The sequence below is a fragment of the Hyposmocoma kahamanoa genome, unplaced genomic scaffold (assembly GCF_003589595.1).
Source record: "Hyposmocoma kahamanoa isolate Upper Pololo Valley unplaced genomic scaffold, ASM358959v1 81, whole genome shotgun sequence".
Lineage (NCBI taxonomy): Eukaryota > Metazoa > Arthropoda > Insecta > Lepidoptera > Cosmopterigidae > Hyposmocoma > Hyposmocoma kahamanoa.
Window position 1 is genome coordinate 10,983,110 of NW_020654080.1, and position 15,795 is coordinate 10,998,904.

Genomic DNA, 15,795 nt, shown 5'->3' on the forward strand with positions numbered 1-15,795 from the left:
TAGATGACCCGATCGCGAGCGGCATAGCATGAAACTGCCATTCAAGCGATGATATTCAGCGATTTCTCCACGCGAATGACACGGTACCGAACGCATCCGCGAACTGTCGAACCCAATTCCCCCTAATCCGATGCCAATCGACTATGTAGATCACGATCATCGAATCGCGCGGATCGATGATCGTGTCGTGAGAACGATAAAGTACAGAACAGGTGGTACCCTCTCCAGCAATGGTTAACTGTTCCACCATCATCAACCGAGCAAGCCGAGCGCGCCACCGCGCAGTCCCGTCTCGAGACGTCGCAGGCGCACCACGCGCCGCATCGCACTTATTATACTAACCGCCGGCGCTACCATTTCTCTAGATGCAAAAACGCTACCGGCTTACGAGTTACAGCTAGCAGTATCTCGTACTGACAGTTGCTTTCAAACTTTTTTTAAGTTATTGTGGAAGTGAAAAATTGCATTTTTTGTTATATTTAGTGAGCATTGTTTACGTAGAGCAGACTAGTCGAAGGTTTTTTAGCATCAGTAAGGTAATCGGGGCAGATAGCTTTAACGGTTGGCTCCGCGCTCGAGTGCGGCACACCGCAACCATGACGGGCGGCGGCGAATGCGCGCTGCTGCTGCTTTTGCTGGTAAGTCTTCACCACTCATTTAGTGAGCTTAAGTATAAACGAGGCACAGATCAATCCATGCTGTATTTTTTTCGGATTCAACCAATAAGCAAATTTTAATAAAAACTTTTTTGATTATAAGATTCGCTTGAGTCTTTTGAATGTTATGATAGCCAGTATCTCGTAGTATCAATATCTGTGTAGTCAAACAGGTCAATTGGGCTCTACTCGCACCCGTAATTACTTCAGCGTGTACGTTGGGTTCAAATACGGAAACAAGAGAATACGACAGTAGTCAATTAATGCATTAAATAATCTATAATATTGATTGACTATTGATACCTATAGTATGATCACATTTATTTGCTTTATGTTGTGGATACGAGTATGTTTGATTTTGTGTAATGCATCTAGAGCATAACGTCCAAATAATATATCTTCGCGGTCTCTTGCCGACGCAGTACACTTACAAAGTAATCGTTTATGGTAACGTAAGCTTTAAATGCAAAAATAGTAGCGGTGTTTCTTAGATAAACTGTTTATGTTTTAGAGTAAACATTGCAATATAAGAGGTAAGTTTTAATTAGCTTTAAACTAGTACTTAAGGAAAACACTTCTTATCGATTTCTTAGGTTTCTGCGCTCGCTATACACTCATAATCAAACTATTTTTTTCGTGCTGTGACTATGGGACTTGTAAAAAGTACGAAACGATGGATTTAATGTAAAAATAATTAAAATGTTTCTTCTTTTTGTCGGGATTTGGTCGCGTTGCTCTTTTTCCTTTCTAAATGACATTTCCAATCCTTTGCGAAAATACGGAACATTTAATAGGTCTTTTTTACCAAGTGACGAAACGAACACAAGTCGCGCGCCTGATGATAAGCGACACGCCTGCCCATAACAGTTGCAGTGTCACTCAGAGCTTTAAATCGCAAAGATCTGAGGGGCACTGCCACTAAGCCCGTACCCTGAGACATAAAGTTGCCAAGTCCCAAAAATGAGTGGTTAGTCTCAAGAAACAAATATACCTACTCGGTTTAGATCTGAAAAAATATTAATTCCTAAGGAATACCTCGTACCTATTCCATAGTGACGACAAATGCTGCGGAAAATAAAAGCTGCAAAAAGGTAACGTCAAAAAGAACACGAATATTGAATAACAAATGAATGTGTCACTGGGGAACGCACCGTGAGTTTCTACGATACGATGTCGTGCCATGCGTCGTGACACGTTGCGTTGTGATTTTTACGTTGCTCGTCGTAGATTTCCACGATATGATGCCGCGTCGTAGCACGACGTGATGTCGTATCGTATTTATGTGTAAGAGCCCTTAGTAAGGTAACCAAAGAAAAAAAACCAATACTACCAATAGGAATTTATGTAATAACAACAGCTAAATAATCTGCACGGTTAATATGAATAATGAAATGCTACAACCACAACAGCCTGTTAAATAAATATACTTAGAATACAAACAGTTATTCAGGCACAACTCGGAACAACAAATAAACTGAACCGGTACGCACTTACCTGGATAATAATAAAATAAAAGTATGCATACGCCTTACACACAGAACTATAAGAGAGCGTACTATATAAATATTTTATACCAAAAAAAATTACTAAATCAAGTGCTTTTTCAAATCACTTTAAAAACTTTCCATTAACGCTACTAACAAATGAATATGTGGCTTACACGAATTCCTTCAAATCAATTCATGGAATATTTAACTTGAATTTCGATACTTATGTTATACGTATTGGCTCAGAAAAGTCCTAAAGGCCATCAGTCAACAACTTTTAGCTAAAAGAATAAAAAAGGACGCGTGATCAGAAAGAGGCGTTAAAGTGGAATTATCTACTTAACTTCTCAAAGGTTAATTAATAGGCAGACCTTAGAACATGTGGTTGTTAACGCTGCGTACGCGTAATATAAAACTGGAATCTTGCGCCCGTGCAGGTATTAGGAGTAATAAACTCAAGAGGCGAACGTGTTCGTCTTCATTACACCGCCGACAAGAAACATTGAGAAAATTGTTTTTAAATCATTACGTAATAATTTATTCATTTCGATTTATTTAAAAAAAAAGTTGTAGTCAACCGCAGTCAGTCTTAATAATATCTTATACCTAACAAGTATTTCGAACTAGGTTACAATGGAAACCACAGTGGTATAAATTGTAATTGTTGGATTGATTGTAGGCTGAACTGCTCATGTAAATTGACATTTTGTGTAACTAATAATTTTAGTGTCTATTGTAAGCATAAATAAATAAATTCTTTCAAAACTTCTTTAAAATACCGAATAAAATTTTGACACATAATCAATAACTTCGCATACATGGTGTAAATCATCAGCTTACATACCTACATCTACTGCTGGACATAAGCCTCCTCCTGAGCACGCCAACTCTCCCTGTCCTGGGGAGATCCCCAGGACAGGGAGAGTTGGCGTGAGGGTGAACTCGCGTTCACCGTCCGACATCTGTACGAAACAATTACTGTCGAATAAGTAACCAAAAGACAATGTCAAGTATGAAGCTTCATTCGTATTACGCGTCTTCTAATTTGGTCGAGTTTGACTTATTTGACAGTTATTGTTTCGGACGGATGTTGGGCGATAAAAGGGGAATAAACCCTCTGTGCCACCCGCGTCCAGCCGCTGCAGTCCATCTTGCCGCAGGACATCCTACTCTACGTTTGCCGTGATGTTTGACGTGGTCGCCACTTTAGAACAAGTTTTTATGCATAAATAGGAGTTATAAATTTTCACATACGTATAATTTGTTTCATATATTTTTATGACTCATATGATAAAAGCACTTTTGATGTTGTACCTACGTGATTAATGATGTCTACAAAAACCTACTAATCGATTATCACTGTTAACAACACTTTTAGATAACTGATTTTCTAAAGTAGACTTTGACTGGCTAAGTGACAATAGACATACAAATAAGATAAAAATCATCAAAAAAGACACCACCATTATCAAAATACTAGAACACTTTTACAATTTGAAAGTTTAGGGAAACGAAAAGTATCGACACCCGACACTTGGTTGCGAATCAAGAAGGGCCAAGCTGGGTGGCAATAATGGCCACCATCAAAGTAAAAGCGCATCGTAGACCGTACAATATTCGAGTTGACCTGCTGCCATTGTGATCATCCGACACGAGATGAAAACGATTTATTAAATTTCACGCTTGAGCGATTAGTATTAAGCGGACAACTCGATTTGGAGCATTATTCGCTTATTTTTGCACATTACTATTTGTAGTAAATTTTTAGTTTCTCTACAACAATGCATGAGTGACGATTACACTCTCTCTTTGAATAAAAACCACATAATTTAATAAACTAAATGGGTCATTTTCACGCAGACCTGAAAATAGCGGTCACTCGGTCATAGATTTTTACATTTTACGGTTTACAGCTCCAGTATAAATGTGTAGCTACTTATATTATTTAATGTGTTACTTAAGAATTTCTGAATACTGACAACAGGATCAGATTTCCTGATCTTAACGTATCACACTCGCCGCTCGCATATTATTTTACTTAACAAAATAATCGTTATATTGATTTTTAACCGACTGTAAAAAAGGAGGATGTTCTCAATTCGACTGTATTTTTTGTAACTATGTTATGCGATAGCCGATTTTGATGATTCTTTTTTGTTGAAAATAGGGTACCTCAGTATTGGTCCCATTTAAATTTGAAGAAAATATTCCACCTATATGGGTGGTAAACTAGGGGATGAATCTGGTTTTGCGCACTTTCCGTAAGTCCACGAATTTTTGAAGTCTGTTTTTTAGTAGGTACTCTGCCCTCGATATTCATTTTATTTCATAGTATTTAAGCTTTTATTGTACGTTACCTGTGTATTTAAACTTATTGTCTAATAACTATTATTTTTGTGAAATAACTCCACTAGTTTGTTATAATAATTAATGCCAAAGATCTAACACTAAGAAAAATTATTTCGACCTGACAGGACTCTAACCTGTAACTACACCAAATCAGGGCAATGCTCTGCCAAGCCAACTGTACTCAAGGTCGAGTCGGCAGATCTTACGAATTCCTGTATGTAACTGTTGTAGACCTTTGTATTATTGGGTTTTTTGGCTAAGTTACACCTTGTGAGAGACTTATGAAGCTTCTCACTCGAAGTAATCGTTACAAGTTTTTGCGTACATTCATCGAGAATATATTATCCTCGATACGTTCATTACACAGACTGAAATTTCTCTTTCTATGTCTATTTTCGTCGACAATATTTTTAGAAAATATAAAATTATTATAAAAAATATTGCAATCTTTTAAAATTTATATTTACTAATTAAATTTAGAAAAATCCAAAATTGTCGTAATTTTTGCGGAATTAATTTTATCATTTTGTTCACGATTTCAATAACCATATTTAGGTGGGTTTGGCCGTTCCCGCAACTTCCAAATGAGCTTCTGATCAGTAGGTTAAAGTTACAAGCACGTCAAGGTGGAAATGTCTCATATGTTCTGTCTTACGAAGATGACTAAGTAAGTATAATAATAACTTCATAAAATGTTGTCCATCACAACGAGAGTTATAGGTACCACAAAGTCCTTCATAATAAAAGAGTAACAATTTTACCATATATTAGGCCTTATACAACTGATACCGGTTCTTGATAATCACGCGACATCAGTGTCAGGCTCCACTGGGAATATTTATCGTGGATGGTGAAATCCGTAGGGGTTGGAAATGAGTATGAAGATATTAGTTAACAGACCTGAGTTGAGATGCGTCGATTCTTTCTATTTTACTCTCAACTGCAATCCCTTACCGAACGACGCAACTTTTTTTTAATAATACAATGTGACGGGACTAACAAGTCGTGCACCTGAGGGTAAGTGAATGCCTGTCCACAATAGTTGCAGTGTCTCTCAAAGCTTTAAATCGCAACGATCTGAGGGCACTGCCACTGAGACATAACTTGACAAGTCCCGTGTGCCTGTAATTTCACCAGCACCCCTTACCCTTACCGGAATGCACTAATTTCTGACATTACTGCGGCCGCAGAAATAGGCAAGGTGGCAGTACTTCCCTGAACGAACTGTTTAATAATGAACTCTACTGCTAACAAAAATTTTTGAGTTTTCCTGATGTGACTACCTGTCCATGATTAGACCCCGGTCTTGACAGTCTGTGCAAAGACTGTAGAGTACAGGCTCCCTGCTAAGCGTGCCCTGACCCATGTTCGTAACAATCAGTTTGCACTGACATTGCCATGAAAGAATGGGTGCCAACCCATTCCGCGTCAGCCAGCTAGGATTGCATCATCAAAAGGTTTGAACAGAGGACCTCTTAGACTTACCCGAATAGTCCTGCTACCGTAAAACGAAGAAACAATTTTAACTAAGTTGACTATGTTGGGGCTAGTTTAGCAACCTGAAAGTTGTAGGTCGTTCAGAGACCCGATCGTAGTATGATAGAGAGGTCACACTATAGAAATTGCCAAAAAAACATGGTGGATGTAGATCGTAAACAATTTTTGGTATTCTCAGAATCTAACAATAGACGTGAGTCTATTTTCAGCCCTCGCCATGCAAGTAGTAGAGATAGGAATATTCCACGCAAAGTCGAATGAAACTCAGTTATAGTAACGTCGTGGCTATATATGCCTTTGAATATGGCAAAATGTTGATATTTATTTGAATTTTGATAAGTATTGTTTTGACACTGAAAGTACACAATGATGCATTTCGTTACCGCTGAATACGATCGATAACAACGGTGTGTGTACTATTACAAATTTCAAAACCTTTACACCTTCTCATCTCTACTGATACCTACAGACAATTACGTTTTTTACAGAATATATATTTTTGTGCCGTTTTTTTAGGACGTTTAAGGATTTGGCAGCGTACGAGATTGATCAGTCAGAATTCCACAATGGACAAGGTTTAAGGTTTGCTCTTTTACTGCCCGGCGACATTTATAATAGAGGACCTTATTGTTAAAGATAATATAACTGTAGGTAGTATAGTAAGCAATCATTTGTGGCAATAAAGCAATCATTAATCCGCACAGATCACCGCACGATCCATCAATATGCAACGATAATAGGTATAAATAACGTTAAAATGCGCACGCGCTGGTTAGTGCCCGTTTTGTCAGTACCATCTGCACGCGATCTTTTTTGTTCCACTTTTTTCTTTACTATATCGAGAAGTACTTGATGTGTACGAATTTAATTCAGTTTGGAGAAACAGCTGAAAGAAATATAAAAATGCATTTATTACTTATGGTAAATGTTCCTCTTCATTGTAAATGAAAATTTTTACTTAATTAATGTACCGAATAGGAGACCTTATATTTGCAAGAAATTAAAGAAAAATAAAATAAAATAAACAAGCAACATTAACTTTCAGTTAGAACCCAAAGTGATGACGTCACGGAACAATAGACGTTAAGCATACTTAAATATGATAGCAAAATATTATTACATACAGTACACATACAGCTGACTTATATAAGCTCTATTAATATGTAAGTGTACTCAGAAGTAATGTATATAAGTATAATACGAAAATACATGTCTAAATAAATAAATCCATATATAAATATATAACTAATATATCAATGCATAATATCATTATTATGTAGAACGTTTTTGTACACAATTAAGAAATTTTGTTTTGGCAATTAGTGAAAGCTACAGTGTTATAAATATACAAGTCGTAATGCGTAAATACATAAACACGCCTGTAGTTATTTCTTCGGTATCAAATAAAACATTTTTGAATGTAATGTATTCCACACTCTACCTATATTAAAATAAGACCTCACATGAACTTGAAAAATTAACTTGAAATTTACTTGAACTTACATTTTTAATTAACATTAATAATAAATCTTTTATTGAGACGAACTGCCTCCATGGCCGAACGGTTACCATGCCGGACTGCCGCGCAGAGGTCCAAGGTTCGATTCCCTGGCCGGGAGAAATATTTGTATGACTTACATTTGTTTCTCTCGTGAGTTTGGGTGTAATTTGTGGTTGTCTATGTGTGTGTCCATGGCACCCGCGACACAGGGTTTCACTTGTTAGTAATACAAAATAATAATTTAAAACTTAGATCTATTGTTAAAACAAAAAGTAGACAAGTCGCTCGAGGAGCCGACTGCTACATCATCTCACCAAAACCTGAATGAAATGACGCAGCATCGGCGCACCGAGCTTAGCAGCAAACATTTTCAGGATGCTGTTAGAACTTCAAGCTTTCAACGCAGTCTCAAGAACAGTGACGCTGTCTTTTTTCGCATCACAGCATAAAATCATCAACTCCTGCCTGAACAAACATCAACGATGCGCTACAGGGCAGTGGTAGTCCCAACAGCATCCTGAAACCGTTATTATATTGGACACGCAGGGTGTTGAGTGCTTTCTGCGTATAGTTGAAAAGGTTGTAAACCGACAATAGGGAGCAATAATAATAGATTACTCGGTCCAAGAATTTATGGTATAAGTTAAGGCGTAAGAAAAAAGAAAGGCTGTAACAAAAAAAGGTATAAAAAACAGGTACAATATTAAAAGCACTCCCTACTTAAATACTAAAAAATCGTGAGACAAACTTACGCCGAAAGGGCCGAATTATACAAATATTACCAGGTAACCTTGGTAAAAAGTGGTATTAAAACTGGTACATGATTTAGGATGGGAACAGGATCAAAATTCGACGAGCAGGAGTGCAACAAACAAGCAAGTAACAGCTAGAATTGGTCTTAAACACGAAAATATAACCAAACTATAATCGCTCATGCGAATTACTTTTTCATAAAAAAAACTGACCTCATAACTTTGATTATCCGCTTTCGCTGTACCTTCATTGCTGCGGCCTCCTCAACAACAATAAGAACGCAGATGGATTTCTCGTCAAAATGAATCATATCAACACAAGGTGCTGTACATTGTTGAGGAATTCCTCTCAGCTATGTGCTATTTTCACCATCAAATCGACTCTAGTTTACCATAATATTTTATTTTCATCAGAATTACATCTATGTGGCAAGTTTTACTAAAATGAGGTAACGAAAATTGTGTGGACTTTAATAAACCGAATTAGAGGTAAAAGAATATTTTCTTTTTTAAATGGGTCACTGAAGTACCCCTTTCCAATAAAAAAAGAATCATCGACATCGTTTCGCAAATATCGGGGTAACTTACACACAAAAAAATACAGTCGAATTGTTTAACTTGCGGTTTGCTGTAATGGATAAAAATTGAAAAATTACATATTTAATATTAAATATGTAACATATTATTTAAAATTACATTTAAACCATTAAATGTGATTCCGTTTGTTTTGTAATTAGATGTTTTATTGATTTTTCCCACACCACCGAAAGAAACAGCCCCTCATTGTTTGAGATATTATCGTTATTATTTTGGCGGAAATAACTGCTTGTGGTCACCGAAAATATCTATTTCAATCACATTACAATACGTAGTACTTATTTAATCTTACCGAACATTTCTTAAACAAACACTCAGACCTCCACAAGCACAAGCATTATCTTTCAACTTCTCACGGGGCGCAACTAACTAATCAAGTAATTTCCAACAATATTAAACAATTAGTGTAAATAAAGTGTTCAACACGCAAAGCATTTACTCTAACGAGGTTTACCATTGCTTCTTATCTTTAGAGACGTGGTCTCAAGATCTCTTCCGGGCAAGCGTTGTTATTAACTGTAGACACAATTATAAAAATAGCCTGGGAATCAACAGTAAGATTATACGAAACGCTATTTTTTAAATAACAAACACTGAGACTGTTGCCACTTGATTCTTTTTTGCATAATAGAAATGTGTTAATTAAAATATAGGTATACAAAAAAAAATAGTTTGTTAAATGTCATAATTTTAAAATGTACATTGACAAATGCGTCGAATTAAACTTAAACTATAAACTAACAACAAACAAATAGAAAGACGGGAATGAATATGTAATAGCTCTTTGTAATCTGAAATACAAATATTATAATTAACGTGTGACAGTAGGGTGAGACCGAAGAAAGTATCAGCTGAAACTGGCTTAAGAACCAAAGGTCTTGTCCAAGAGCGGTGGAGTTTTGAGAATCGTATCTGTGTTTCCATCACAGACCACATTTCTTCCGTGGTTTCCATATTGTACCGCAACGTTTTTTTTTAAATAAGTGCACATTTGACCTCCATCTTACCCGATGGAAAGTGAAGATGAAGTCGACGATGACATGCATGCGCACACCTAAATCATAGTATAATAAAAGCAAGTAGGGCAATTCCCGCCTGTTATGCGCGTAAATGCCTACACTTCGCTAACACCGAGCGACCACATCAGCTCTATAATTAATGGCGAGTGTGACGATCCGCGCTAAGCAACGCAAGTGCACTGCGAGATTATGCAAATATGTGCGTCCGTACAATTCCACACACGTCCTTACACGTACTACATACAAGCTGCGTAGCTACGGAATATGGACTTACCATACTTGTCTTATTATACTATGTCTTAGTAATGCCTATTCACTCTCGCTTTGAAAACGCCAAAGTTATTGCTTTAAGGTAACCTGCAGGCAGGGAAATTCTACCATCCTCATCGATATTCCATCTGTTTGGTAGATGTCCGCAAGATCTAGGCTTTCTGATGTTCAGATAAAACGAAGTTCTATGTTAATCGTAAATGGTCAAAAAGTACACATACCGACAATTTAGCTGAAAAAAACAAAGTGGGATTATGAAATAGTTTATATTTAGGACATGTAAAATTAAACATAAATTTGCAATTAAATTAACATCTTTTAACATCGACTTAGCACAACAGCCTTACCTGTACCGAAACCAAACTTTATTGAAAAAAATCTAAATGAAACAAAATGCATTTTATTTACAACGCAGAAATTGCTGAAAAATTCAAACTTGTAACAATTGATAGCTGTGACTGCCATGGTTATGTCCCAACCCCCATCGACCTGTAAACGCTCCGAAACATTGGTTTCTTTGAAAAAACAAATATACAAGACTTGTATCCGAAAAATAGTTTTATTTTCTAAGTTTACATTGATTAATTCAAATATTTAACAAATAAAAACTTCTCCGCATGTTTACGAAATTCACAAAATCAACCTCAAACCACACTCGACAAAACTGTACTACTTAAGTAATTAATAGATTCAGGCGTTAGTTTGCAGAAATCCATGTTAATAAAAATGGAAGTAAATTAATTTTTTGGCCGATAGTCTTGCAATCAACAGCCCCTGAGGATGCCTCGTGGAGAATCGAAACACGTGTCGGGTATATTTTTGGTAGTGGTTTGTAACTGTAGTTGCGCTTATGTTATTTATTTTATTAATTTAATGCGGAGGGAGGGTGGGAAAAATAACTGCATGAAAAAATATTCAATACAAGCGCAGCTATTATGCACGATTTAACCTTCACTGGATTCGCGGAGTAGCAAATTAATTTACTTCCATTTTTACTGCACTACTTAGTAGGAAGTTAAGACAAAGTAATGAAAAACCGACAGCCGACTAATTTTGTATTTTGAAATTAGATCTAAAATAACCGACCAGACTTTTGAAAAACACTACTACTACTACTATTGCGGGAGTTTAACTTAGTGTTTAATTTGCCAGTGTGTATATTAACTTACTAACACTTAGGTAGGTACTTGTGATGTGTCACAACTCAAAACCCCAAATGTTATTTCTAAAATCCATTGGAAACATTACAATGAAACACTAACTATAGCCTAAATGGTATCAAAGTTCGAAGGAGTAAAGCAAAACAACAGATTGTCTGTCTACTATTAAACTAGCGTCTCTACTCTAGCGAAAGCCGAAATCGACCTTAAAAAAGATAAAATCTACAAAAGAGATTCATATAACATGGTACTTCAATTAAAATAATTTAAATAATACAACGAACTAGCCAAAACAAATGCTGAGCGTTCACGGTTATGAAATTGTCTACGGATTTTTTGGGGGAATTTTTCACGGCGAATAATCAGAGCACCGTTGAGAACCGTTGTTCACCTGAGGAATTAGCATACAAGCGTACGAGACGCTATCCGCATCCGATCGTTGTTTCCGCAGTTAGCCAACAAATGGTTAGAACAGGCACGGATTGAGCACATAAGGCGAACTTGGACCTCCTTTCTTCAACATCGAAACTTTGATCACGTTAGCGTGTTGACTCTGGACTCTTACATTAATTTTCTTAAATCGATTGTTGTATACTACTGTGCCGGTGTGACCTCCTTACATCGTCATCCCACCTTTTTATCGCCTTTCTCCGGTTCCCGACCTCTATTATTTAAATTTAAATTTTGTATTGTTCCATAGCTCTTTTGCCTCGCATTCTGATTTTGTTTCGTTCCACCGTCACTCCCTGCTCGATCGCAACAGCATACGGAGCTGGTTAAAATATAATCGCGTCTAATTTTGATTTCTTTACTAAGTATAAAATCATTACTAATCTAAATCATGTGCCAATTTTAATAAGTTTATAACCACTACAACCTTAATCATGTACCTATGAATACGTATCTGTAATTCAGTATATCTCGGCCCTTTTAGGCCTTCTTTGTTACCTTTTCTTCTCTTTAACCGACTTTAAATAAATTTGTGAACCTGAAGTTTTCTGTTTTACTGCCGTGAACCTGGTCACGACTTGTTAGGGTTACAATCCTTAAACTACTATCATCAAAATTAACGACTTCGGACACGAGGTCCTCTGTCGTCGATTGGTTTTGATCTAATAAAAGCACTCATCCCATCACTGGTCAGAGTTCTGATTGCATGTATTAACACTAGAATTACCACAGTAGACATTTAATCGAACAAAAAGTGCATTTAAAATGTAAATTAAAAAGTATTATAGGAAATTAAACTATTTTTCCGTCTTTAAATCGCGTATATTTGTTTTTTCAAACAAACCAACGTTTCGGGCCATTTATAGGTCCCAATATGTTGTACTATGGTTGACTAAGAAAGTTTGAAAAACAAACATACGCGTTTTAAATCCGGAAAATTTGTTTCATTTCCTATGTGCAATAATCGCGAAAATTTAAGAAGACGATAATAAGTATTAATTGAAACATTTACATTGATGTAAGAAATATAACTGGAAGCACACAATTATTATTATTTTAAAATAATTAGAACTTTTGTATAAAAAAACGATCACAAAAGATAGCTTATCCGCTTTCGGTGTGTTCTTCCGCGGTATCCTCAACGCAGCGGTAACTGAAATGCATAATGGAAGTTCTCGTCAAAACTAATCATATGAGCCCTAACTCAAGGTAGCTGCTGCACACTGTTGAGGAGTTCCTCTCATCTGTCTGCCATTTCCAACACCTTTTATTTTCATTAGAATTACATCCATGTGCCAAGTTTTATTGAAATAGGTTAAAGAATACTTTCCCTTAACCTATTTCTATAAAACTGTTGAACACTGGTGAAATTCAATCAACTGGATTCATCATATTACACATTATCCTTTGGCGATAGAAATAGGTAAGGTGGCAGTATTTCACTGGACGACCTCCTTCACAAGGAGCTCTACTACTACTAAAACTGTGATCACTATTGAGGTACTTTTCAACAAAGAATCATCGAAATCGGTTCACAAATGAGATCGGAGTAATCGCGTAACATTCACACAAAAAATACAGTCGAATCGAGAACCTCCTTTGAAGTCGGTTAATGAGTATATAAGACTAAATCGAAATGATTTTGTTTTATTACCAATTTCCAAAACTCAAATGTTCTGTCAATCACAAGAAGGTTAAACTAACAAATTTTTAAAAGTAGAGTAAAAGTTGACATTCTAATTTCGGACAAATAATCTGAACCTGGCTACGTGCCTTGGTCGAGCATACGGGCTCGTGCTGCGGCGTGAAACAATGTTCCAATTTGCTTTCATAAAACGACATTCATTTGCTTTTTAGAGTTGACCGCAGCGGATGGTCTTCCTTGTTGCCGCAGCGATGTACACTATGCGGTTATAAGAATTCGCGTTAGCTGAAGCGTGGTGAACGCTACGCGCCGACTTACTTTCAATGATGGCATTAGCCGACCTCGGTCACGGGCATGCGATGTGGTATGGTTCGCTTCATTTGTAGCAAACCGCAGTCGTACACTTAAGCTAATCTTCCTCGTGTCACTGAATTTGAACCGAAAAAAAAATGTATATTTGCCACTAATAGGTAGGCAGCTTTCACTTTTCTTATTGCGGCTAATAACATAGAACTTTCGCTAAGGCAGAGGGCTGTTTTATTTATACCTTATATTATAACTTCGAAACTATTTTGGGCAATATTAAGATGTTCAAGTTGCTCCCTGTCGCGCTAGAACTATAGCTTCTACATTTTTTTATAATATGAAGTTACGGGACGAACAAGTCGTGCACCTGATGGTAAGGTACCCGACCGTCCATAGCAACTGCAGTGTCACTCAGAGCTTTAAATTGCAAAGATCTGAGGGGCACTGCCTCTGCGCTCGTCACCCTGGGACAAAAGTTGACAAGTCCCATGTGCCTGTAATTTCACCAGCACCCTTACCCTTCAAAACTGGAACACAGTAATATTGATATTACTGCTTGGCGGTAGAAATAGGTAAAGTGGCTGTACTTCCCTGGACGAACTCTTTCAAAAGGAGCTCTACTGCTACTAAACCACATGCCATATTAGGTACTGAAGTTGATTAAGACAAAAATATCTTTGAATATTTTAATACGGCTAGCAATTAATTTATGGGTGTATATTATTTGTAAGTCAATATTATCTAATAAATGCATCAACGCACTCACACATTATTTAATTAAAACACTGGGCTTTATACTTGCAAACGCAACAGAATTTTTGTAACTTAACAAATAGAATCATAGAATAGAAGAATAGAATCATATTTCATATTATCAATTTCATAATTCTACAATTCGAAATATAATGTCAAGGGATAACATGATCGTCATTAATGTAAACAATAATAATATAAAATAAAATAATTAAAAGAAAAATACGAACTACAAAAAATACAAGTCAAAATAAAATAATTAAATTTTTATTGAATTGATACTCAATTATTTTTTGTGAAATTACTCCACTAGTTTGTTATAATTATTAATACAAAGATCGAACACTCAGAAAAAATTCCTTCGATCCAGTCGGATTCGAACCGATTGGTTTGTTCCGTGGCTTAGTTGATGTAGCGTCTGGCACGGTATGCAAGAAGACGTCGGTTCGAATCCGACCGGATGGAAGGAATTTTTTCTGAGTGTTCGATCTTTGCAATAATAACTATAAAAATTAAATATTTTCAAAATACAAATATCCAAAATTAAAATATAAATACAATTTCTTTAAAGGAAATTCCTCTACACTGTAGAATTCATTATCCAAAAAAAGGTCTTTCAGCCGGGAACAAAACACTTCGTCATTTATAACACTTTTTAGACTTGTGGGTAGGTGTTGTAGGTGGGTAAGTCGTAACATAATCATCCTTCTCATTGATATCCTTACTCCAGTCATAACCAAAATCCTCAACACCTCCATCTCATCTGGTATTTTTCCTACAGCGTGGAAAGATGCCCAAATTAATCCTCTTCCAAAAAAACCAAATCCTTCTTCCTTTTTCGAGTATCGCCCGATATCTATTCTTCCTTTTCTCTCCAAGGTCCTTCAAAAGTTAGTTCATCACCAACTCACTCTTTTCCTTGCACATCACAACCTTTTGAACACATTTCATTCCTGTTTCCGCCCGGGTAGTACGACTACTGCTCTTGTCAAGATTTCTGACGACATTCGATTAGGGATGGACAATCAGAAGCTTACTGTAGTCACATTGTTGAACTTCAGCGTAATGTTTTCAAAACTGTCGATTTTGAAATGTTACTTGTGCTGCTCGGTTCTCTTGGCATTTCATTAACAGTAATTAACTGGTTTCGAAGTTACCTGTATGGGCGTCGGCAGCGCATTCGCTGTGATGATTCACTTTCGAGGTGTAATGTTACTGCTGGTGGTGCTTTTCTGTTTGCTATCTTCATCAATACCATCACCTCTTCACTCACTTTTTCATACCATCTCTGTGCAGATGATCTTCAAATTTATTCACAGGCCACGCTAATTGATTTATCGAATGCCATTAGTA

General features: G+C 36.5%; 1 protein-coding gene across 2 annotated transcripts in view; it reads left to right on the forward strand.

Moving 5' to 3' along the window:
* The first annotated feature begins 287 nt into the window (after positions 1–287).
* The window catches only part of LOC113234129, a 28,420-nt gene continuing 12,912 nt past the window's right edge, over positions 288–15,795 (forward strand). For both annotated transcript variants that reach the window (XM_026469391.1, XM_026469392.1), the window contains exon 1: positions 288–638. In XM_026469391.1, coding sequence (XP_026325176.1) covers positions 597–638 — 42 coding nt within the window. In that variant the 5' untranslated portion in view covers positions 288–596. The remainder of the gene's footprint in view (positions 639–15,795) is intronic.